This window comes from Durio zibethinus, chromosome 17 (assembly GCF_047325235.1).
Source record: "Durio zibethinus cultivar Kanyao isolate XHJ-2024 chromosome 17, ASM4732523v1, whole genome shotgun sequence".
Classification (NCBI taxonomy): Eukaryota; Viridiplantae; Streptophyta; class Magnoliopsida; order Malvales; family Malvaceae; genus Durio; species Durio zibethinus.
This window is the reverse complement of record NC_143178.1, coordinates 7,637,532-7,657,915: the sequence shown is the minus strand read 5'-3', so window position 1 is coordinate 7,657,915 and position 20,384 is coordinate 7,637,532. Positions and strand designations below refer to the sequence as shown.

General features: G+C 26.2%; 1 protein-coding gene and 1 long non-coding RNA gene across 2 annotated transcripts; one reads left to right on the top strand and one right to left on the bottom strand.

The window, feature by feature from the left end:
• Positions 1-378: 378 nt before the first annotated feature.
• LOC111288048 (short-chain dehydrogenase TIC 32, chloroplastic-like) lies at positions 379-5,502 on the top strand. The gene is made up of 8 exons (XM_022878800.2): positions 379-611; positions 1,812-2,043; positions 2,286-2,365; positions 2,802-2,955; positions 3,435-3,513; positions 4,197-4,281; positions 4,487-4,533; positions 5,065-5,502. The coding sequence occupies exons 1-8, from the start codon at positions 506-508 to the stop codon at positions 5,221-5,223; spliced, it is 942 nt and encodes a 313-aa protein (XP_022734535.1). The 5' UTR covers positions 379-505; the 3' UTR covers positions 5,224-5,502.
• A 2,527-nt stretch (positions 5,503-8,029) lies between these two features.
• Positions 8,030-11,290, bottom strand: LOC111288041 (uncharacterized). The gene is made up of 4 exons (XR_016329167.1): positions 10,457-11,290; positions 9,790-10,117; positions 8,429-8,469; positions 8,030-8,305 (listed from the first exon to the last, which is right to left on the bottom strand). It is a non-coding gene; the product is annotated as an uncharacterized LOC111288041 (long non-coding RNA).
• Between the last annotated feature and the right edge of the window lie 9,094 nt (positions 11,291-20,384).

Below are 20,384 nucleotides of genomic sequence, written 5' to 3'. Positions count from 1 at the left end.
TTATTTATATAAATTAAAATATTTAATCTTAAATTGAGCAAACAAATATTTAATTTCAAATTAAACATTTAACCTTAATAATTAATATTAGAACTTAACAACCACCGACGCCTTTTTTCGGTATCAATTATTTTCAGCTATTTAAACCTTCAATTGCAGCGAATAACCTCCCAACGAATATAGCCAAACTAAAATCCATTTAATCACATTTCACATAACAAACCAATACTATGGGGGATTTTCACATAAAGCGCAGCCGTTTTGTGATAAATTTGGAAAGCCAGTTGTTGTGGGGTCCGAAGATAATGGACATCTGGCTCGCTTGGCAAAATATGGACTTTACGTTTCACTATCTAAAGGTGTCACCCCCATTCTTGTTTTCATACTTCAAGTCTCTGTATTCTAAAGGATAATGCTTTGATCTGGGGATTTCTTGCAGTGTGTTAACATTTCCTTATTTTAGAGAGGCAAGGGAGTCTGCTACTCTTGCAGTGTATTTGGAAACATGTGGCTGTTTAGCAGAAAAGGGTCATCTGGGTTCTCTTCATCTTCCACTGCAGAGGAAGTTACACAGGGGATTGATGGCTCTGGTCTCACTGCCATTGTTACAGGTCTTTCAATATCTGAGTCTTGCTTGGTTTCTTGAATTTTGCACGCAATGAGTGAATTCTTTTGTCATGTTCTTGTTTGTATGTAGTGTCACATCTCCATCATTTTTTTTTATATAGTATGTGAATTTAGAGTTGTAGTGTGGCATTTTCTATATCTCCATTAGGTAATTTTCCTGTAAGTTCTCTGATGATATTAACTGAATTCTGATTAAGATTTCTTAGAAGCTTTTTACTTTTTGACTTTTGAATATGTATTTGATGTTGATAGAGAATATGAGAAGTAGAAATCTATGGTTTTTGTTCTGATTAATAACTAGTTGTAGCCACCGCCTATTTTGTGTTTGTTTGTATATTTGTCTTCGGCCGCGCTCCTTACTCTATTCCTGCATGAACAGTGAAACGATATGGAGATGGGGGTGTAATTTTCTTAGCAATAAACAAATGGAAAATATTCCCTTTTTTTTTTAATTATTATACGTTTAGTATGTTATAATTCAATGATGATGCCATATTCTTGTTCAGTAGCCATTGGTAAATATTCTAATATCCAAACTGGGGGAAATTGCCATTAGAGGCATCTGTCAGATGAATTCAAGTGTTCACAGCTACCTTTAATGTTGGTTGTGCCTTCTGCTTCCTCTTATGAGTAGGCTAAACAATGAAAAGATTCCCTTCCCATTTTCAAACCCCTGCTATCTACACTGAAATGTGACCCAAATGCCTGTCTTTGCCATGCTTGGCCAGAGATTTGACCGCCTAAGTTCACTGGCATATTCAGACTATGGACATAAATAATGAAGTAAAGTACAAAGACAATAATTTGTTCCTCGCTGATTTGTTTGGTTATCTAGTAATAAAAAATATTGCTTTCATGACAGCACATCAGTATTTTAGGGATGCACCCGAAGGATTTTTGGGTGCACATTTCTCAAACTTTGGAATGAGTCATGAGACTAAATATGGTGCTGCTTTTTTTGTAATCTTGCTTGGGGATATCAGCAAGTATGAACTTGCCATTTAGATGTGAGGACTGAAAAAATGCTTTGGTTTGTTAGGCATGTTCCATGATTTATTGTCTTGGCTTTGACTTGGTAGGTACTTAATCATAATCATGTACACATTGCATAAGTTGTTTGCTTAAAAAATTTTCTATGTTTTTTAACAAGCAAAGTTTCTCTTTCATGGCCAATGTGATTATAGGAGCATCCAGCGGTATTGGCACTGAAACTGCACGTGTTCTTGCTCTGCATGGTGTTCATGTAATTATGGGGGTCAGAAATAGGGCTGCTGGTAGAGATGTTAAAGAAACAATTGTCAAGGAAATTCCATCAGCTAAACTTGATGCAATGGAATTGGACCTCAGTTCAATGGCATCTGTGAGGAAATTTGCTTCAGATTTCTGCTCCTCAGGTCGCCCACTGAATCTCCTTATGTAAGCAAACTAGCATAAGAGTGGGAAGGCTTTTAAATATCATTTCCCAGCCAGAATAGTGACTAAGTATGATAGTCATCTCTTTGCATTAATGTGTAATTTTATGATTACAATCTCCAATTCCCTGTCTGCTTAGCAATGTATACATGATAAACAATTTCCTTCCATAGTGTCTTTGTAGGCATGCTAAGTACAAGGGAATCACACAAGAAGAGTGTAATTTTGTTTTTCTTTTTTGTCAGTAATAATGCAGGAATTATGGCAACTCCTTTCATGCTTTCAAAGGAAAACATAGAGCTACAGTTTGCAACCAACCACATAGGTATGTTAGCATAAAATTGATCCAAATGGCATTCATTTAAAACATCAATTACAAGCTCCCTTTTTTTTTATTTCTTGCATTTTGAAGCATCAACAGACAACTCTGGAATGGAAATTGATAATATCTAACTGTATTTATTGCTTCTTTTGGATTTTAGGTAAGCAGCTCATTTTCATAGTGATAGTGGAATTAGAAGATCTGGGATAAAGATGGTTTTTGCCATCTTACTTTACATTGTCTAAATTCTAAATCTACACAATAGCTTGCTTGCTACCACAACAGATGCTGTTTGCTTTTCCTATTGGATAGAGTTTGGTTATGGTTGATTGCCCAATTCAGGAAAGGGAGAAAAGAAACAGAGAATTATGACATCGTTCTTCTGTTTCTCTGATCCATCAGTAAAGCTCTGTTCTAAACTTTTGAATGCTCTACACAGGTCATTTTCTTTTGACGAATCTCTTGCTGGACACTATGAAGAAAACTGCACGTGCAAGTAAAAAAGAAGGAAGAATTATAAATGTCTCTTCAGAAGCTCACCGTTACACATATAAGGAAGGAATTCGTTTTGACAAAATTAATGATGAGTCAGGGTAACACCAAACACCCTCTCTGAATTGCATTGAATTATGCCCTTATTACAATTCAATAATTAGCAATCCTGAGGAAAAACAAATTTTGAGATGTCTTTTTGAAAAAAATACATGTGTGTTCTTGAAAAAGTTGTTGACCATTGGCTCTTAAACTTGCTGTTGTCAACAGATTTTTTCAGTAGTGACAGATTGCCATAAATTATAAACCTTTACAGGCTGACTATTCCCTCAGTTAACATACATTTAATGCTTCTCACAATAGCATACTAATATCAATGTCATTTAGCATTTGCTTCTTTGACATTAAGTCATTCTTAAATGCGAAATGTTTTTATGCTTATTCTAAGATACTGCGACTTTACGGTTATCTTTGATTTGGATGCCTATTTTTGTAACCAAGCACAACTCTTCGATGCAGTAGTTCCATCAAGCAGAATAAAGTTAGGTTTTGTCATCTGTTTCAATTTGGTAATGTACAGGTACAGCAGTTTGGCTGCATATGGCCAATCAAAGCTTGCTAATATTCTGCATGCTAATGAACTAGCAAAACGTCTAAAGGTATGTGATCTTTTCCATGGCATTGAAAATTTTATCAGTAGTAAAATTGCTGGTGATTGGACATTTTTTAATCAATTAAAAAAAATTAGAATGACCTATTTTTTGTAATTGCAAAAGTTATTGTCAATTTCAAATCTTGGCTTGTGACTAAGCCACTATGCCTGTCATGAACTTGTTCCCGCAACTTCTACTTGCAATGTCTTTTTTTCTTTTTTTTTTCAAAATTCAATTTGAAAGGACAAATCTTTTGCACTAAATGTGGTAAACTCGTGGTGCCTGGCTCTATGTTATAAGTGCTTTATCAAATATTTGTCTTCTAAGCACCTGAACACCGAGCCCTTTTTCGGTATATTTGGATGAGTTCAAGGTGGAGCAGGAAGTTGAACTTGGACCTTGGCTGTCTATTGGAGGGGTAACAACGTGTAAGCCAAGTCTGAGTTGTTGAATACTTGAATTTGTGGCCCTTTTCTTTGTCATTCTTCTGATTGCCTACACTTGTCTGTGTCTATCTTTTGTACAGTTGAAATTCCTTTTGAAACAGATCAAATATTTTATTGAGATGCTTGTAAGTTAATGATAACATGCCATGTTATCTGCCAGGATGTTTGTTCATGCTCAGCACTCAATGATATTTACGTCTTGCCAAGTGAATTTTGCATAATGATGTTCATTTGATTGAGCAGGAAGATGGAGTGGATATAACTGCAAATTCACTTCACCCAGGAACAATTGCCACCAATATTTTCCGCCATATGGGTGTTTTTGGTGGTAATTTTATTATGACTATAATTTCTTAGTTATAATTGGGCAGTGGTTACCTGTTGTGAAAAAACTATGATTCTCCTCTGTTAGAATAGCTGAAAGACAAATAATCCGGTTGTATGAAATTCTCTTGTTGAAAGGAATTTCACATTATTGACATAGTTGCACTTTATGCAGAGTGCATCTCACATTTGTTTTGGCCTTGATGCAGGCCTTGTTAATATCTTTGGTAGGATTGCACTTAAAAGCGTCCAGCAGGTGAGCTCTCTTCACGTAGCATAACCAATTCAGATCATGCATTGGCAACTAATTCTAATAAATTCTTCAGTCTATTATTTACTATGCAGTATCAAAATATTTGATAATCTTTCATGTAGTAAATTGAAGTGAGAGTTTAGTTTAATCTCATGGACCTCATGCAATAAACAATGAAAGTAAGACTATAATATTTTGTCATGAAGCTTTACTTTCCATTATTTCCAGTTATTGGTTGTTGGGTTCATATATTAGAATAATATGCTATTACATGCTCACTATCATATATAGCATGTCTGTAAATCCTGTTATTTGTATTGCTGCCCTTGATTTTGTTACATAAACGTGTGAAATATATTTGTCAATCTAACCGTGGGGAAATCCACTGAAATATATATATATATATATATATATATATTTTTTTTTTTTTTTTTTGAAAGGCAATAGAATTTCATTCAAATCCACTGAAACGCTGGAATCCGTTTTTTTTAACATGAGAACACATTTCTTGTTATGTCCTTTATCTGATTATAGGGAGCTGCAACAACATGCTACGTGGCATTGCATCCACAAGTAAAGGGTAGAACTGGTGAATATTTCAAGGACAGTAATATAGGCCAAGCAAGTGCATATGGCAGGGATATGGAGTTGGCGAAGAAACTCTGGGATTTCAGCATGAAGATGGTTAAATGAGCAAACCAGCCGATACCAGAGCCAAATTTATGTACATTTTTCTCAAGTAATATGCTCTTCCCGCCAAGCTGTTTACAAGGAAACTAATAATTTTTGCACAATCTGTTGTAGTTCTGTGATTACATTGCTGATAGCCTGCTATAGCATGGTTTGGCAAGGGTCTTCTGATTCTCCATCAATATTGTAAACGTTAATAAAGAGTTGAATGTGGCTTCTATTAAATAACAAACATGAAATCAATTAATTAAGGGGCTTGAACTTGAAGTTCATTTTACTTGACGATGCACATCTAGTAAACTTAAAGCCTATTTTTTTGGGATTTTTGAGCAAAGATTCTGCGAACAGGAATTGTTCTACCTGCTTTCCGAGTGGCAGCATCTCCCCATACAATATACGCAGTATTTATGACCTACACCTATTTGCCATGTTGACTTTCTACGGATGATACAGTGGCTCTTACTAGGTCAAGAAGCTTTTGGTTTGGGTGCCCAAGTATATATATATATATATATATGTGAATTCCAAAAATATTAAAAGTGAACATATAAAAATCCTTATGAATTTTGAGAAATAATAAATTTACTTTTAAATTTCTAGCAGTTTTTATTTATTTAATAAAGATGATTTAATATTAAATATATAATTTTTATTAGTTAGTTATTTAAATTTAAATAAAAAAGAATTGAAAATGAATAATATAAATACTTTTATAAATTTTTAAAAATAACAAATTTACCTTTCAATTTCTAGTATTTTTTATTTATTTAATAAAAATTATTTATCATTAAATATATAACTTTTTATTCGTTAATTATTTAAATTTAAATCAATTAAAATTTTACAAATAAAATTTATATCAAATTAAACTGTATTAAAATTTTAATTGTGGGATATGATGGATGTTTTATCAAAATTAACTCAAATTTATTCTTTTTTTAGAATTCTTTTTTGTTCATTGTCATAAGCAATAATTCAATCAAATTCATATAACACACATTTATGATCCTATGGGCTATGACATACTATGAATTCATGATATTGAATAAAATATAAACAAAATCTTTCCTCTATTGATCAATTAGTCATTGTTTTAATCTAAATTATTAAATCATAAAGTGTATGCCCCAAAAATATTTAACTTTATCTTAAGTAAAATAGATAATTTTCATTTTTCAAGATATAATCTAATTTACTCTTTACCTTCTTTAATAATACATATCATGAGTCCTTAAATATATTAATATTTTTATTTATTTTATTTATATCAATTAAAATTAAAGTTTATATAAAATTATTAATTAAATTATCCTATTGAGAAAAAGTAATATTCATATTATGGTAAGTTTGTATGTTTGAATTTTTTTTTTTATAATAAATATACATTTATATGTTTAATGATTATCATGGTTGATTTTTTTTACTACAATATTTTTAATCACTCTATGCAATCGCATCTTAATATTATAATATCTAAATAAATCTTTGCTTTATGAACATAATCTTCCTTACCTTTGAATTGCTACTAAACTTAATTTTTATTTTGTCTTCTATAAATTGATTTTATACTACACTTAAGTTAATTTCGATTTATCCATATATTTTTTTATTTTTAATTTCAAATATTTTGTATTTAATATATTTTTATAAAACTAAAGTTAATATTGTTAAGAAACATTAATCTTAAAAAAGAGAAAGTATTTAATATATTGTTAGTTAAATATTTTTAACTTTACAAACGGGTTAAAAAATTAACACATAATTCACTTTTTTTTTCAATTAACTTTTTTTAATATATTGTAAAGCCTAAAAGGTATATCTCATGCTACTAGCTTCATTTGTAAAATTTAAAAACTCTATTATCAATATATTTGATGATTTTTCTTGAATAATATAATTTTTTTTTCAATTAAGAATGCTCTAGCATATTTTTGCGTTTTGATAGAGAAAAATATTTTAATCATATGATTAATTATGACCATTTTATTGAATAATCAAAGCTTTGTTAGTTCTCTAATCAATTATTATATTCTTTGAAACAATAATGTTATAATTTATTTTATATTGTTTTTTTTATATTATTTAAATATATGATCATTGATTTTTAGTCTAATCATGAAAGTATCTATTAATAATTATTTGTACTTTTTTTAATATGTTTATTATTATACATAAATACATATATCATCTATGATATACATGTATAAAAGTGTGAACTCCAAACAAATTAAAAGCGATTTTTTAATTTGTCCGACTTCTATTAATAATATACTACATGCCAATCATGCATGTCCTACCAATTCTTCAATTCATAAAGAAAAGAAAATTTACAATTGAACTCGTTAGGCACATGATAAAAAATTTGAAGTATGAGATTGTGAAATAAAATATATTTATTTATATAGTCTTACAATTAAGATAAAAAATTAACTCAATTGATAAAATTAATTATATATATACAAAAATAAGATAAATGAATCGATTAATATTTCATATAGATCTTAAGATTATTAAATTAATTTTTTTATTACTCAATAAGTCAATGAATCATAACATACTAGTGATCAAAGCTCAGCTTTGCCCAATTTGTTATATTAATTTTTAGTATTTTATTGAATTAATTTTTTGATTGAATTAGAAGTTAGTGCAATATATATGGTTAACATGAGGGAGGTACAAGTTTTCTAGATCTTCAATACTGAATTGATCAGCATTGTTACAATCTGCTCTCATTGTGATATCACTTAATCTCAAGGGAGAAGTTAAATTACTAATCCCTTTTGGATAGTATGTCAGACGATGACAAATCTTAGTACAAAGACACTAACTTCATTATTTATTGATGCCCAAAAAACACCAAAAAGACACTATTTAATTAAATAGCTACCAATCATTCCTACTTCATTCAATAATCGAGAAACAGAATACCACTTTTATTCGACTTAACACATACCACAAATTCATCTGAAAAAATAAAACAATAGGATAAAAAAAATTACCCATTAATCGGTGCTTAGGCACTATGTTCACATCTCGGATCCTTTCAACAACTGTAGTTTTTTAATCACCGCTTTTTCATGATCTCCTATAAAAGCAAAACTAAGTTGTTTACCCATTCTCCAAAATCACAATGGAATGGAGAAACAAATATACAAAAATCAAGATTCTCAGCACATCATCAATATGAAACTATGAATTACAAAAGTACCTTTTTCAGCATGCCTTTTTTTAATGCCTTTGTTGATGTTCCTGCAAGCCAATTGATCCATCAAAATTAACGAATAGTGTTGAAAGACCCTTATAGCTACCAAATGCAACAATAAATCACTTCCCATGAACTCCAACATCATTTACTCTATTATAACCTTTGACATCATTGAACCAAAAAGAAAAATTCAAAGACATCATTGACTTTTCTTCTTTTAAAAATAAGTACATGGAATTCTAGAAGTCAACTAATTACCAGATTCAAAGGGTTGCACATTTCAAAACCATCTTTTCCAGCAAAAGGAAAAAGTCAGAATCTATCAAACTACAATTTTTTATGATGATATTTAGAAATACCTGCATTAAATTTTTAGAAGAAATGAAATATTTATTATCTCCCTATTGTACTAAAATGAAGAAACATTGGTTGCTTAACTGTTGTTCCACGGTAATCTGAATATACATTGATTTGAGCAAAAAGCAAAATAAAAAGGTAGAATCATGAAGTTATAAAGAGATCAATGGCTTATCACAACTTGAAGAGGTTGAAGATTTCGTTTTCGAGCATGGCTGAAAACAGAGTTCCATCGACAACAGTACCAAATATTGCAATTATAGAGCCCCCACCATTGACCATTTCTTATAGTTTCTACGACCATGCAAAAAAGGAAAGAAGAAATCAATAGTTATGACCCATCAACAATTGAGAAATACTACTAATCAAGACTTTTTTTGTCACCATTCTCCTCTCATAAAAGTGAGATCCACCTTTAATTTGTATAGGATTCCTTCATATGGGGTTTCAAGTTCAACTTTATTGACAGGGCTGGTCAAGTTGAAGGTGGAAATTGGAGCATTTTTGTCAAATTTTAATGAAGGGAACTGTAATAAAACACAGGATATTGACATAATTCTATTGTGTTTGCACATAGTGGGTATAAGTAAACAAATGCTAGTTAATCTAATAATAACATATTGGAAAGAGGGTGGGATGCTGATCAAGATGGATAATCAACTATCGAACCCAATATTAGAACAACACTTCTGCTTTTTCAAAAACTACATTCCCATTGCAAGAAAAAACTACATTTAGGGAAAGCTGTCAAAGTTCTTCACCAGCAGAGACTAAAACGGTGATTAATTGCCTAACATTTCATAAAAATTTCCTCATCTTAACCAAGAAAAGAAGAAAAAAAATTAAAAATATATATAAACCCTTGAACTTACTAAGATCAGTTAAATGGGGGCAAAAAAATAAAAAGCATATGCAAAGTAAGACTTCCATTTAGTGCATAAGCAACAAAGCAATAAAGGTAAAGCAAAACATGAATGGTTAAGAAATTGAGAGAGCCTCCAGCATACCCTATCAAACAAACGCACAAATAAACAGCCAAACCAATCCGGCATGTTCAAGAAGCTCAAGTTCTGGCATTCTCAATGCCTCTGGCATCCAATTCAAGAACCTCAAGTATGAACGAAAATCCAAATTAACAAATTTCCTCACAAATGCTCCAAACCTGGAAAGACTGCTTCTTAAACCCTTGAGATACCATTTAGGAAAGTAAACCATATCATTGAAAGGTTGAAGCTTTAATATGGAAAACGCTAGAAAGAATAAAAATGCACTGAGCAGATTAATTGCTGCTACAACGCCTATATCTTGTGTTGTCGCCATTTATATAAAATCTCCCTTGCATAAACAAAGATAATTCCAAATCAGGAAATCTACCAAATTAGACAATTAAACTCTCCAGGCTGCAATATATTCCTGCTATAAACATAAAAATCACTACTTCAAACAAAAAACTAACGGCAAAATCACTGGTTTTCCATATAAGCATAAAAAAGCTGTATTTTTCACTAATGAAACTATTGTTTTCCAAGCAAAAACGAACTCCGTTTCACCACAAAAGAAAGAACAATTCTTTTTAAAGTCCCCTCATTTAAGATGAATAAATTCAATCACAATCAATACAAATCATCAAAAAAGGGACACAAAGGATACGTTCAAGTAGAATAAAATTCTTACCTGTTTGTGATCCTTCAAGTGAAAAAAAAAAAATGGAACAATTTGTGGGTTATCTAAAAAGCCAAAGAAAGCCCTTTATGAGAAGTTGAATTAGGGAGTGTATGGATCACTTCAGAACCCAATTAAAGCAAGAACATTCCTTATCCGTCCACCAAGACCCGAATACCCTGCAACGTCTTATCTCTCCAAACAACACACTATCAATACCATATACGCATCACTTGTATCCCAAAATCCTAGCACCATAATTGTCACCAGCCAAGACCTCCCACTGAACCCACCATTTCCTGCCAATTTCAATGCCACCTAAAAGTCTTTTTCCACCACCATTCTTGACAAAAAGACATTTTTTTCATCTAAATTTCCTAAACCCGAAGGCTTAAAAAATCTTGTCAAGAAAAAAGTGCAAAAGGAAAAAAAAAACAATACTAAGTAAAACAGAGAGGTTTTGGGGATCTGGGATTTTTGGGTTCACATGAATTTTGAGGCGTGATTTCTTCCATGAATGTTATCTGATCCTTTGATATCCTCCATGAATGCCATATGACCTTTTGATACCCTTCGTGAATGCCACCTAACTTTTGATATCTTTACAACCTAACTCCAAAAACCGAAAGGAGAAAAAACATGGCAGGTTCAGAATGGGAGAAAAAACAATGAAAAACTAACCCAAAAACTGATACATGGCAGCTTCAGAATCCTTCGGGATCCTTTTTATGTATAGTAGTACAGATATGAAAATGATAAAAAAAATTTTATCAGTTTCAGAATCCTTCGGGATCCTTTAACTAAATCTTTAAAATACACACATATATATTTTAGATTTTATAACTTATTTGAATAAAAAATTTTATAATTAAAAAGATATTTAATATATATTTATATTATATATAAAATATGATAATTTATTAAATTATCTCTATTTATTTTTATTTAAATTTTTAGTAAATTAAAATATTATCTATTTTTTATTTATTTTTTTATTAAAATAATTTTTCTTGATTAAATCATTTATGCCCTGCTTAACGTAAGCAACATCGTAAGAAGGCTTAAAATAATTTTTCTACATATGAATATTTTAGTATTTGTAACACATAACACATATTAATATGTTTACACAATTAAACTAATTGTAGAGGATTTAATGATAAGTTAATTATAATTAATAGTAAATATATAATAATATAGTAGTAATTTTTTTATAATTTTACTATAAATTAGTGATAATTTAGATAAAATTAATAATAGTTTTATACTAAATCAATGATTATTGCATAGTAAATTTAGGATTTACAGCTCAACCCATTCCTGGTATTCCGACCCGACTTGACTTTATAGGATCGATTTTTTTTTTAAATCAGGTTTCAGATCAGATCGGGTCAAATATTATTAAAAAATTGAGATCGGGTCAGATTCGAATTTTAGGCAAACCCGATTTGATTTGACCCGATATTATATAAAAATTATTTTTTTAATTATTTATTTAATTTTTTATTTATGTATATATTTATATAATTATATATTTTATATTTAAAAATAAAATTTTATATTTAAAAAAATAATATTTTATTAAGTTCAGATCGAGTCAGATAAGATTTATACAATGTTAAGTCAGGTCAGATTTGGGTATGAAAAAAAATAAAAAAAAATTCGGGTCGAGTTGGGTTTTATGATTACAAAGTCAAATCGAGTTCGGAGCGAGCAAAAACCCACCCTAACCCGATCCGTTGCCAACCCTAAGTAAATTATGGATAATTTAATAATAAATTAATAATAATTTAATAGTAAATAAATAATAATTTAATAGTAATAAATTGATAAGATAGTTATATGCAAGTGATAACATAATTGATAACATAATAGTAAATATATAATAATATAATAATAAATAACTTAATAATAAATTATTTATACATAATTATAAATGCATAACAATATAATAGTAAATTAATGATAACTTAATAAAACATAAGTGATAATTTAGTAATAAATCAATGATAACTTAATATTAAACTAATAATAACTTAATAGTAAATAATATTTAATTTAATACTCATTCTATCTCAATAAAATTGTCACATTTTTATTTTTGTTGGTCAATTTTTTCAACTTTAATCACCTATTATTTTATATTTATTATTGATAAAATTTTGAAAAAATATATTTTAAAAGCTTTAAATGAAGTAGTTTCTAAATATATGTTTGTAAATTTTAATTTATTAAAATATTTAAAATAATATGTGTCAAAGTTAAAACATTTAATAAAAAAAGTCAACTTGACATAAAATAGTAATTAATTGACAAATTTAGTAATAAATCATAAATAACTTAATAATAAACTAATGATAATTTAGTAGTAAATAATTTATAATTTAGTAGTAATTAAAAATTAAAAATTAAAAGTAAATTAATATAACTTAATAGTAATCATTGATAAATTAATGGTTAATCAATGATAATTTAGTATAGTAAATTAGTGATAACTTAATAACATATTAATGATAATTTAGTAGCAAATAATTAATAACTTAGTAGTAAATCAATAATAATATAATAGTAAATGCATAATAACTTAATAATAAATCAATTATAACATAGTTGTAAATGCATAATAGCATAGTCGTAAATCAAAGATAATAAAAAATTGGTAACTTAATAATTAATCATTGATAATTTAGTAGTAAATCAATGAAAATTTATGAGTAAATTAGTGATAACTTAATAGTAAATCTATTTTAGTTTAATGGTAATTAAATTATAAACTTAGTATTAAATCATAAATAACTTAGCAATAAATCAATAATAATTTAGTAGTTAATCACTGAAATTCAGAAGTAAATCAATGACAACATAGTAGCAAATGCATAACAGTATAGTAATAAATCATTGATAATTTAGTAGTAAATCATTGGTAACTTAGTTGTAAATCACTAATAATGTAATAGTAAATCTTGATAACTTAGCTATAAATCAATGATAATTTAGTTATAGATTAGCTAATTATTAATAACTTTTATAATAAATCATCAATTACTTCACATTAAATCAATAATAATTTTATAATAAATCATCAATAACTTAATAATAAGTTATTAACAACTTAGTAGTAAATCATTCATAACGTAGTTATAAATTGATGATTATTTAATAATAAATTAGTGATAAGATATAATAATAAGTAAGTGATAACTTATTTGTTAATTAGTGATAATATTTTTTTATACTTTAAGTTACCAATGATTGAACGAATGAAATGATAATGTTATTATATTTAAAAATTCTCTCATATATTATAATTAATTGATAAATTAATAGTAAATCATAAATAACTTGTAGTAATTCAATGATAACTTAACAATAAATAACTGATAACTTAATATATAATTATTGAAAAGTTAGTAATAAATTAATGATAATTAGTAAATGCATAATAATATAATAGTAGATCATTGAATTTATTAGTAAATTACTAATAACGTACTAATAAACCACTTATAATTTAGTTACATGTCAATGATAATTTAGTAGTAAATTAATTAATCATTGATAATTTTGTAGCAAATGATCAATAACTTCATAATAAATTAGTTATAACTTTATAATAAATTATCAATACCTTAGTATAAACTATCAATAACTTAGTAGTAAATCATTGATAATTTAATAATAAATCATTCATAATTTAATAATAAATCATTGATAATTTAATAATAAATACCTAATAACATAATAATAAATCAATGATAACTTAATTATCAATCTATTATAAGCTTTTTTATCAAAAGTAATGTCACTAATTTAGGGGTTGAACTTTGGTTACTAGCAAAAGTAATGTCAAAACCTAGTAATAAATCAATTATAATAATAAATTAGTGTTAACTTAGTTGTAATTTATTGATAACTTAATGCTAACTCAATTATAATTTTATTCTAAATCAGTAATGACAATAAATCGATGATAACTTATTAGTAAATCTAGTTTAGCTTAGTAAAAAATTTAACAGTAAATTATTCATATTTTAATAGTAAATTAGTGATATAACTTAGTAGTAAATTATCGATAACGTATAGTAGTAAATGGTTGCTAACTTAGCAGTATTTTTTGTTTTGGTTGAAAATTGATATAAGCTATATTTTCTAATATGTCTAACATATTTAATTCATTTAAAAAATTATATTAATTGCCATTTAATACTAAGGTATTGAATTACAATATATGTGGATATTGTACACATATATAAATAATTAAAAGAATATTCATGTACCAATTACTATAACATTTTTTATTGAAAAAAAAATCAACTTTTGAAGTGAAAATTTGGAATGACTTTTATCTAAATTTGCATGTCATTGATTGTCTACTTAATAATATATTAATAGTAACTAGATTAATGTTATATCTTTACTAAAATAAATTGTTGTGTTCGATGGTATCCTCTATACCACTTAGAGCAACTATACAAAAAATTATTGTCTTTAAAGTCATTTTTAAAATGAAAGAGAAAAATGATGAGTCTAATGAAAGCACCATAAAAAATTACCTATAAGTTATTTTCTTAGGTACATAATATTTTAAACTAAAATAAATGATCTAATAATACAAATAATAGTATGAATTCTATAAATTATAATTTTATAATAATATCGATTAAATGATAAATTTTTTTTGTATAACTTATGCTAAATATATAATTAAGTGTTCATTGAATAAAGAAATTACTCAATCTTAATTAAAAAAGAGTTCAAATATTAAAAATATATTCACTTTCAATTTTTAAGTCTAAGATTTAAAACATAGTTTACCTTCAAAATATAAGAATATTTTTTTATATTTATCTAAAATAGGTCATATCTTATTAATTTTAAAATTCTTATATTTCATTATTTAACAAACAATAATAATATTGAACCAAAGTTAATTGAGAAAAGTATTTAAATATTTAAAGAACAACATAAAAAAACTATTTGATTAGGATAAGTTATACCATTAAGTGTGTTATTTAAACTCATATTATATCATATTTTAGTAAGTTATGTATATTTAGTAGCTTTTAAGAAATCAATATTCGATATTAAAAGTAGTTTTAGTCAATATCCCTTGTAAATATATAAATAAACATCATTGATTATTACACCAAAATATTATTAGTTCTTATTACTTTATATCCTTTTTATAGAATATATTTATAAATTAATTTTTTTAATTAGTAAAATTCACGAAATATGCATTTTTTACTATAAAATGATTTATATTACATAAATAAGTACATATTAATAACAAAAGCCAATGAAAAAGAAATTATATATTTACTTTATTTCAAGCAACAAAAACTTTATAACAATTTGATTTCAAATCAAAATAAAAAATTTAAATTTTCAATAGCAAATAGATGAAAAGCAAGAGTTTAAACGAGTCTAACAATAATAGATTGCCTAAAAAATTTATAAAATTAAAGATAAAAATCCATTACCAAAAAAATAAAAAAACTCAAGAAAAAGCATAAAATAGAAAAGAAGGAAAGTACAAAATTCGATTTGGTTATAACAGAAGACAATCCTCTATAACCAAAAAAACTAGAAAAAAAATATAAAAATTGAATGAAGATGATGACCTAACACCAGAAGACTTAAAAGAAAACTTCTAAAAAAAAGTCAAAATAGAGAAAGATTAAATATTTATTCTTTGTTTGAACTTTAAATTAAATTTTTTTATATATTTATTTTTTAAACTTAAATTTATATTTTCAATTTAATTTCGTATGATGATTAATTTTTTCAATTTTATTACTATAAAAATATTTAAATTATTTTATTATATTAGAATTATAATTTAGTTAACAATCACATGCATAACACCTGAAAAAAAACTACTGAGTGTGTGTATGTATATATATATATATATATATATGTATATATTGAAATCAATAGGAAAAAATGATTTAATCTTATCTCTTAGATTTATTGAAATCGATAGTTTAAAAAAAGTATAAAACTTTTTTAGTTTTACAATATATAAGTTGATCTTTTTTCATATATATAAACTTTTTTTAAACTATTGATTTCAATAAATCCGATAGATGAGATTAAACCATTTTTTCCTATTTTTACTTATCTCTATCATCTCTTGAATATATTAAAATCAATTGTTAGAAAAATATGTAAAACTTTTTTGGCTTTATAAAAGTGTAATTCATACACTTTTTTGTATCCTTTAATAAGGATGTCAACCCAATAGAAAACCTAATTTTTTACCTTAATAAAGACAAGGGCGGGTATTCAATTTTGGGAATAAAAACAGAGATGGGCATGATTTTAAATTTTTAAAAGGATGGTACGAGTATAGAAACGATTAATATAACATTTGTCCCGTACTTATATTATACATATTTATACATTTAATAAATTAATTTTGTATTTAATAATATAAATCTTAGTTTAGATTAATTAGATTAATATATTTGTATTTAAAAAATATATTTATAAAAAAATTACATGCATATGTAAGATAAAAATTAAAAAAAAGGCTAAAAAATAATTTTTTTATTTTTTAAAAAGCTAAAGATACAAGGATTAACATATCCATTAAATATTCACGGAATGATGATAAAGATGAATTTGAAATACCTGTTGCATATAAGTACATGGATGAGTATAATCCAAAAAATAGAGAATAAGGATGGAGAATACTCCACCCATTCCATACCCTACCCATTAACATCCTTACTTTTTGGTCAAAATTAAATCCATGACTCATTTGAATCAAAATAATAGTTTTAAATTTAATAATTTTGATCTAAAGATCTAAAAAATGTAAGAATTACACTAATATAAGTGGATTCCTCACATGTATATCAATATATATATGTATATATATATATATAAGGTATAACATTTCTAACATTTAAAAAAAAATAAACAAAAAATTATTGTCAAATACTATCGATTATAAAACTCTATTTAAAAAGAAACTATCTTATTCCTTAAAAAAATTACCATACGTGTTATTTTAAAAAATTTTCTACCTAAGTATTCATGTAGCAAACCTTATCAGGTGTCTATGTATATTATAATATAATATATATAGGGTGTGTTTAGTGAAAAAATTATAATAGGATAAAATAAGATGAAATTATAAATAAAATTAGATTAAATAATGTCATTTTATCTTGTATTTGATTTGTGCTAAGATTATGATAAGATAATTTTATTTATTGGTCAAAGTTATCATTTTTCAAAGTTTATACAATTTAAATTATTATTATAATTTTAAAAGTATAATAAGACATATAAGTTTAATCTCATGGATTACAAATAATCATTTTCGCTTTGGAATAATTGAATTATCCTATGCTAAGAGATTGATTAATCCTCTTTATAATCGTATCACTTTCTTTAAATACAAATCAAATATAATATAAGACGATTATTATCTTATCTTATCTATCATCTTATACACCAAATATGATCATATATATATATATATATATATGATTCTTTTGTAAAATGAATGTTAGGTAGTACTTAATTAATATTGATTATGATTCATGTGAAATAGAGTGTAATTAGGTAAACTTGTAATCAAGCATGTAATCATAATAATTTCATATTAATGAATTTTTTTTAAGTGGAAAGAGCATCATCTTTGTTTTGTTTTTTTTTTTTTAAATTAATGATGATACATGTGTATTTTAAAATTTTTATTTTTTAATAGGGATAGTTTTAAATTTATCTATAAAATTAATTTTGTAAAAATTGGAGGAAGGAGAAGGTGTCCACATGCCTCTCCCTTCCTCCAAAACTCTACTTTTTATTTTTATATATTTTTATTGTTTCTTATTTTTTATTAAATATATCATTTTTATTTTTTTACTTTTTATTTAGTTTTTAATTTTATTTTTTATTAAATAATTTTTGTAAAATAAAGTTTTGAAAGGTAATAATGATAAAACAATATGATTCAATTAATTTTGATTTGCATTGATCCAACATAGGTGTGTGTGTGTGTGTGTTTTTTTTTTTTTTTAAATAAAGATTGGGTTGATTTTTTTTTTTGAAAATAAGGTTGGGTTGTAGACAAATTTAAGGTATTTCATCATGTCTTGGATTTTTTAAAATTTTCTTTAATTTTTAAAACTTTTGATTTTTTTTCTTTTTAAATTTTTTTTACTTTTAATTTTTTATTAGATAAATTTTGCAATAAAAATATTAACTGAAATAGAGATGGAAATATAGTATGTATTTGATTGGTTTCAATTCGCCTAATCCAATTGGTTTACTTTCTTTTAATTTGGGATAATTGGGTTAATTTTTTTTTTTTTATATTTAGCTTTGGTAAGAGTAAAGTTTTTTGTGTTATGCCTCAGCCCTATATATATAAAAAATATTTATTTAATTATTTATTTAATTTTATATTTATATATGTATTTTATTAAAAAATATTATTTAATACTTTAAATAACTTCATCGATCTTTTTTTTTAATTTTTTTGAAATTTTATTTATTAATTAAATTTTGTAAAAAAATAATCAATAGATTTAGGAATGACAAAATAATTTATACTCGGTGGGTTTCGATTTGTCACGATCCAATCAATACAATCTTTTTAATAAGAATTCGGTTAAATTTTATCTCTTTAAATAATTTTGATCAATTTGGGATTGGGTTTGGGGTGCTCTGCCCTAACCCTCCTCAAGATATATAAAAAATATTTTTTTTATTATTTATTTAATATATATTATATTATAAGGATATTATTTAACACTTTAATTTAATAAAAAATTACATTTCTATATAATTTATATTAAAAAATAAATAAATTTGTATTCATATATCCGTTGTTATTCATTAAATTTTAATATAATAATTTTACTTTATCTAATGCTAATTTATTTAAATGGGATACTTCATGTTATGTCAACTATATATCACCCTCATATAAAATTTTTTAAATAATTATTTTTATTTAGAAAAAAATTTTAAGAATTGAAACAATGTTTAGTTTAATAAACAATCATCTTTGAAAGCAACCAACGTTATTTGTTTTTCAATTATGAAATTTTAGCTACTTAACTTTTCATGACTTTTTAAAATTCAATTGTACAAAGATGTGCGATTGCACGTAATTTTTAATAATATTTTCAGTGCTTTTGTTAGTTTGAAGTTTTACTTCGTGTATATAATCCTAAATATGTTATATTTTGTCTTTCTTTTTTTCTAAACTATATTATAAAACAAATTAATTACTTTTAATTTGTTGAGAGCTCTCCTTAAGGAATTTCGTCGAACAAGTAGCGTGTGCTGCAATTGAAATGGGTCAAATCAACGTTACTTCGATTTTGTCTAGCAATATGGCAAAACGAAAACCACTTTCGTTCCCTTTTCCTTCAACCTCCTTTTTCTAACCCAAACTTCCTAAATAAAAACTCAGAAAATTTCAAACTAAAACCCTTCGTTGGATGTCTCGATAGTCTTTGATCGGAAGTCTGACCATCTTTCCAAATTTACATAACATTGATGAAGAGCTTGTGAGTTTAATATTAAGTTAACAACAAATCCCCAAAAGAAAAGAGAGATTGAGCACATACTGAAAAACGCACTTAAAATTTTTCATTGTCGCCTGTGTTATACTTGCTACTAAAAGTCTTTGATTGAAAAAGAGTTAAAGCATTAAATCATAATAAATAATCTTGTATTTTGTATATATAAAAAATGATATGACATAAATTCCTTATCTATATACCCCCTTACTGGAAAAAACTTGCAACGAAAACTTACAGATAAATAAAATCGTTAGGCGAGCGTTCATGACTAATGCTAAACCCAATTGGCAAGCCCAAGCGGCAGCAGGAGCAAGGCCCACCAACTCTTACCCGTCCATTGAATTCACAACCGAGGATGACAACTAAGGGGAAACCCTGGGGATATTTTC